This window comes from Osmerus eperlanus, chromosome 1, assembly GCF_963692335.1.
Source record: "Osmerus eperlanus chromosome 1, fOsmEpe2.1, whole genome shotgun sequence".
NCBI lineage: Eukaryota > Metazoa > Chordata > Actinopteri > Osmeriformes > Osmeridae > Osmerus > Osmerus eperlanus.
The window spans coordinates 20,979,026-20,985,025 of record NC_085018.1 but is presented as its reverse complement, the minus strand read 5'-3'; the positions used below and the strand labels follow the sequence as shown (position 1 = coordinate 20,985,025).

Genomic DNA, 6,000 nt, shown 5'->3' with positions numbered 1-6,000 from the left:
ACTCTAATAATGCTGACAACCAATTAATAGCATTATAGATTAAATACCACAGTATGTTATTCCAAGGCAATTACCAAAGCATTCACAGTACCACCACAAATGACGACTGTCAAGACGCTTTGTACCAATCAATTTAATGCAATCAATTTAATGAAACAAAAATGAGTTTTTGTTTCATTGTATTGTGCGCCAACCTTGTCATGCATACAATAGTCATTAGGCAGGTAGTATATTGTGCTGAGTAGGTTGATTTGAGAAAACAAATAGCTATCGATAGCTGTCCCTAGTTTATCATCAAATTCATTTGGTTGCAAAATCTCAAGAAGACTGAGAATCTTATTGGTCCGGATGTCTGTTTCCCTGTGCCGAAGATTGGACGTCGCTTGTTTCCGGGGCTCTGACTATTGATGACGTTTCTTGGTCTAGTCTGATTCAGACTGGGGAGAATGGCTGCCTGTGGAGGTTAGCAACTCATGATTGTTTGTCTCAATGTTTATAACTTAAAAGATGTACGTTTGAAGTTGTTTAATGAATGTGTCTAGTAATAATGATTTCCTCGGTTACCTGATTACAAAAGCGACAATTTGTAGGTTGTTTTTTCTCGATAAAAAACGTTTAGCTCAAACTAGCGAAAGCCTCTAAAGTGTGGTGTAGGCAGCCAGACTAGCTAACAATTGATTAAGCAAGTTAGCTAGCTAGCCAGCAGTATTGTTGAAAATGTTTCATCTAGCCGGGTACTCGAGTGTGTCTAGCTAGCTACAGTATGCCTTTTTTGAGTTCGTATCAAGATATTTGATTGACCCAGTAGCTAACTGACCAACTGTACGTTTTTTTTTTGGAGTCATATGAGGCTTAGTAGTTAGCTATCGTATAAGCCAACTTGTAGACGGCTTAGTGCTAGAGCTACATTTGTTAGCTGGTTGCTGGATACTGTAGACCGCTCTGAGTCTGGATGTAGCTAGCTAACGTTAGATTACTGTTTTACTAGGAAAACTGGCTGGCCTGTACTCGGGTGATTATAGCTCAGGCATAGCTGGCTACCGGGAATTGGCTACCATAGCATAAACGATTTACAGCGAACTTGGCTAACGTTACTGGCCTTTCAATAAGTTGACTAATAAGTTGACTAGTGACACTAGTCAACTTATTGAAACACTAGTAGTGTGTAACGTCATTAGCTAGGCAGGTGGAGACCAGCAGTATCTTGCACGAGCAACATGTGTGCCACAAAGTGGGCAACATTACCTAGCTAACTACTAGCTCACTTATAGCTTGCTAGGCTAGTCAACTCGGGTCATTGTTGTCGAACCCCAACTAGTGAGCTTACGGAGGGGTATCCAGCTGAGTAGCCAGCCAACTCGGTAAGCTCGTTCCATGCGCCTTTGTTCTGTCTAAATCTGGTCGAGCAAGTCTTGATGAATAGGTGTATTCCGTGACAAGTTGGTAGCTGTATCTAGCTGCCTAAAATCAAACCACTTACACCACAAGTAAAATAAATAAATATTCAAAGTAATGTGTCAAGTATGTTGGTCACATTCTATTTCTATCTGTTCATGAGATCACAAGCGTCAACATGTGTTTTAGTGTACAACAACAACAAGACGCATGGTCGCCAGCGCACATCAATTATCATAAACATTGCAGACACTAAGGTCGATTTTATTTAATGTCTCTTGCTATAGATTCTTATGCTGACACATTTCTCTTGTTTCTGTTTTACAGAAATAGGCAAGCTGTTACAAGTACAGAATGGGACTCCTGTAAACTCAAACTACAATGGTGTTGATGCTGTCCATGCATGTACAGTGCTTCAGCAACTCAAAGCCTTGTACGATGAAGCACAGCTCACAGACATTGTCGTAGAAGTGGACCATGGCCAGACCTTCTCCTGTCACCGGAATGTCCTTGCCGCAATCAGCCCTTACTTTAGGTAGGAAGGGAAGCCTGATGGGGGTGTACAGGTTGTTTTGAAATATTACCTAATGATAGTGCTTCACGTTTGTTCTTTTTTCTATGTGATCCTTTTATTTCCTAATGTGTGTTTTAATTGCAACCACTGCTGCTTCAAATGAACAAATGGCGTGCAAGAAAATTATGTTGTGTCCTTGGGCAAGACACTTCACCCTACTTGCCTCGGGGGGAATGTCCCTGTACTTACTGTGAGTCGCTCTGGATAAGAGCGTCTGCTAAATGACTAAATGGAAACTATTGTGCAGGAACATTTCTGGAATTTAATCAACTGCATCAACCATAGATTTATTATTGTGCTGGGTGGGGGGGGTCAGATGGCTGAGCGGTTAGGGAATTGGGCTATTAATCAGAAGGTTGCCTGTTCGATTCCCGGCCGTGCAAAAATGATGTGTCCTTGGGCAAGGCACTTCACCCTACTTGCCTCGGGAGGAATTGTCCCTGTACTTACTGTAAGTCGCTCTGGTTAAGAGCGTCTGCTTGATGACTAAATGTAAATGTTTCACATCTGCTCCAGGTCCATGTTCACCAGTGGCCTTACAGAGAGCAGCCAGCGCGAGGTTCGGATCGTCGGGGTGGAGTCGGAGTCCATGCAGCTGGTCCTGGACTATGCCTACACATCCAGGGTCACGCTGTCTGAGTCTAATGTCCAGGCCTTGTTCACGGCAGCCAGCATCTTCCAGATCCCAGCCCTGCAGGATCAGTGTGCCCAGTTCATGATCAGCCGGCTGGACCCTCAGAACTGCATCGGCGTGTATATGTTTGCGGATGCCTACGGCCACCAGGAACTGAGGGAACGCTCCCAGGATTACATCCGCAAGAAGGTGGGTTTTCATTGGCCTATGGGGGCATGCCATCAGCAGATGACTCATTAGAGACAACTTATTTCTAGAACATCAGACCTGTTTAATGAGTTCTCTTCAGACCTGTATGTTACACGTAAATGAAACCAGCCCCGTCTTTGTATTGCTGTTGCAGTTCCTGTGTGTGTCAAGTGAACAGGAGTTCCTCCAGCTCAACAAGGATCAGCTGGTCAGCATCTTGGACAGCGACGACCTGAACGTGGAGAAGGAGGAACATGTGTTCCAGAGCATCATCCGTTGGCTGGAACATGATCAGCCTTGCCGGGAGGCGGACCTGACCGAGGTGTTCGGCCAGTGTATCCGCCTGCCGCTCCTCGACGAGACCTTCCTCAGCGAGATCCCCCCCTCCTTCGTCTACGCGCTCACCCTATCTAGGGACCCCTCCGAGGCCAAGGCCCACGTCAACGGCACCAATGGCTGCCCGCAGCGCCTGGGCATGACGGCCTCCGAGATGGTCCTCTGCTTCGACGCTGCGCCCAAACACTCAGGGAAGAAGCAGACAGTGCCTTGTCTGGACACCGCTACCGGGAAGGTGTTTAAGCTCTGCAAACCCCCTAATGACCTTCGGGAGGTGGGTATCCTGGTGTCCTCGGAAAACGACATCTACATCGCAGGAGGCTACCGCCCGAGCAACAGCGAGGTGTCCATCGACCACAGGGCAGAGAGCGACTTCTGGCAGTATGAGCACGCAGGGAACCGGTGGCTGCCCCTCTCCCCCCTGCTGAGGGCCAGGATCGGCTGCAGGCTGGTGCACTGCTGTGGGAAGCTCTACGCTCTGGGTGGCCGTGTGTACGAGGGCGACGGGCGCAATGCGCTCAAGTCGGTCGAGTGCTATGACGCCAGGGACAACTGCTGGACGGCTGTCAGCCCCATGCCCGTGGCCATGGAGTTCCACAGTGCAGTGGAGTACCGAGACCGCATCTACGTTCTCCAGGGTGGGTTGGCGTGTGATGGGAGAGCGTGGGAGCCACGTGGCTTGTGTTGGGTGTGTTGAGTGACACACATGGGAGACTTCTATACCTTTAACACCATGTTTTGTTCTTTCTATTCTCAGGGGAATTCTTTTTCTGTTTCGATCCTCGCAAGGACTACTGGGGCCACCTGGCTCCTATGGGTGTCCCTAGGAGCCAGGGCCTGGCAGCCTTGCACAAGAGCTGCCTCTACTACATTGCGGGGATCTGCAGGAACCACCAGCGCACCTTCACTGTCGAGGTCTACGACATTGAGCAGAACACCTGGAGCCGTAAGAAAGACCTGCCCTTTGAGCAGGCTACCAGCCCCTACATCAAGGCCATGCTGCTGCAGGGCCGGCTGCACCTGTTTGTCCGAGCCACACAGGTCATGGTTGAAGAGCATGTGTTTCGCACCAGTCGCAAGAACTGCCTTTTCCAGTATGACGACGAGGCAGACAGCTGGACGAAGGTCTATGAGACGCCCGACCGGCTCTGGGATCTAGGCCGCCATTTTGAGTGTGCGGTGGCCAAACTGTACCCTCAATGTCTACAGAAAGTCCTCTGAGGGAGCTGGTGCTGTTTTGTGAACCCAATCCTTCCTTGTGCCTGGTGCAGCTCTGGGTTTGCGCCACAAGGACCATCTTTGGTTTAGTCTTAAAGCGTTAACTTTAAAATATGATCAAATTGGGGTGCTTTTAAAGATTGCAGTATTCTTTTTTCAGTCAGTACCAAATACACTGATGCTTATTTACCGTACCCTACAATGAATCATAAGTGCAATTATCATCTTATTTGCTTGTTGTTGAGCCATGTTCCATTTTCTTTGAAAGGCATACATAGCTATGGATTTATTTTTAAGTGATTAGCATGCAACATAGTGCCCTCTGGAAATGGACAGCCACATTTCAGCATAAAGTGAACATTTTATATATATAACTATATATACTATACATCCATACGGGTATGAGCTCAGGTGCTCATTGGTGGGTGGCTCAGATTAAGTGGGTGGGGAGGGGGGGCGGTCTTCTGTCCTTTTTGTAGTTTCTTTTTTTTGGGGGGGGGGGTCGACTTCCTTCATTTTCTATGCTCAGTGCTCCTCACAGCTTAGTTTGTGGAAGTGTTTATTAGTTTGTGTGAAGTGTGTTAGTGATCCACATGTATTCAGTATCACTGTTAAGCTAGAAGCTTGGATGATGCTATTTTATAAAAACTACACTTCGCTAAAGGTTTAAAGTATATGCTGTGCTGGTTTGCCTCAGGGCAGTTTTAAGTTTAAATTTGGACTTTGCAGTTATTTATGTAGATGCCGTTTGCTGTTGGCTCTGTTTACCAATCAAGATTTTGCATCCATTTTATGGTTACAGGTGTCATATGCCATGACAACTTCAACAACGGGTTCATTATTCACTCTCCACATTGGAGAAATAAGGATGGTGTTTGTGTGTGTGTGTGTGTGTGTGTGGCCAAGTCAATTATATGTCCTGTACGTTTTGCCACAGTGACATCTTAAGAGACATTGGAAAAGGAGTGAAGGTTTTTAGTTCTCTTTTTTTTCTTTTCTTCAGCAGACCAATGCATTGATGTGGCCACAGTGAGAGTCTTACTGCATTGTCAAGCACTGACATTTCCTTATTAAGGATCTTGTTTGGCCTTCTATTACAATCTGCCTGAGAAAATAATCTAAAACGGCGTTCCTCCTAAATCTCTGGTAAACACATTTTGGTCAATCTGGAAAGTTACTTAAATTCTGACAGCAATAACTCATGAAACTGTGATACTTCTAATTTGGATAAACTAAGACAAGCATTAACTTTTTATTTTATTTTTTTAAGCTCACTTAGTATGCATTCTTTGCTTAGTTTAAATGGCTATTTTTTGGTTGTGACAGTCTAGTTTATGTAGTTCAAGGAATTCTGTAGTGGGAATCTGATGTACGTTGTGCAGAGATCCCCTGGGATGGCGTTGTGCCTATGGGTGGAAAAGGGTCATCTGAAACAATTGTTTGTACCAGTGAAAGGTAATACAGTGTCCTTGAAGTCTTACTCATCATTGCACTGAATCACTCTCCACTTCAATGGTCTCTACCTGCAAATCTTACAGAGCACCCTCCTGGAAATGCAGCTAATGAGGTGCATGTGACCCTGTGTGTGTTTGTGTTCACTCATGAATCGCATGAATCCATCTTCACACCTGGAGGACACGATGACTATTGGTGC

The 6,000-nt window shown here is 46.0% G+C and overlaps 1 protein-coding gene across 1 annotated transcript; it reads left to right on the top strand.

The window, feature by feature from the left end:
• Nucleotides 1-416: 416 nt before the first annotated feature.
• Nucleotides 417-4,786, top strand: kbtbd8 (kelch repeat and BTB (POZ) domain containing 8). Its single transcript, XM_062469779.1, has 5 exons — nt 417-462; nt 1,723-1,930; nt 2,486-2,792; nt 2,947-3,766; nt 3,886-4,786. Exons 1-5 carry the CDS (start codon nt 447-449, stop codon nt 4,347-4,349), a joined length of 1,815 nt encoding a protein of 604 aa, XP_062325763.1. The 5' UTR covers nt 417-446; the 3' UTR covers nt 4,350-4,786.
• The last annotated feature ends 1,214 nt before the right edge of the window (nt 4,787-6,000 follow it).

Coding starts and splice junctions, on each gene's coding strand:
- kbtbd8 (XM_062469779.1), top strand. Junction 2,793..2,946: donor AGGATTACATCCGCAAGAAG/GTGGGTTTTCAT, acceptor TTGCTGTTGCAG/TTCCTGTGTGTGTCAAGTGA. Junction 3,767..3,885: donor CCGCATCTACGTTCTCCAGG/GTGGGTTGGCGT, acceptor TTCTATTCTCAG/GGGAATTCTTTTTCTGTTTC.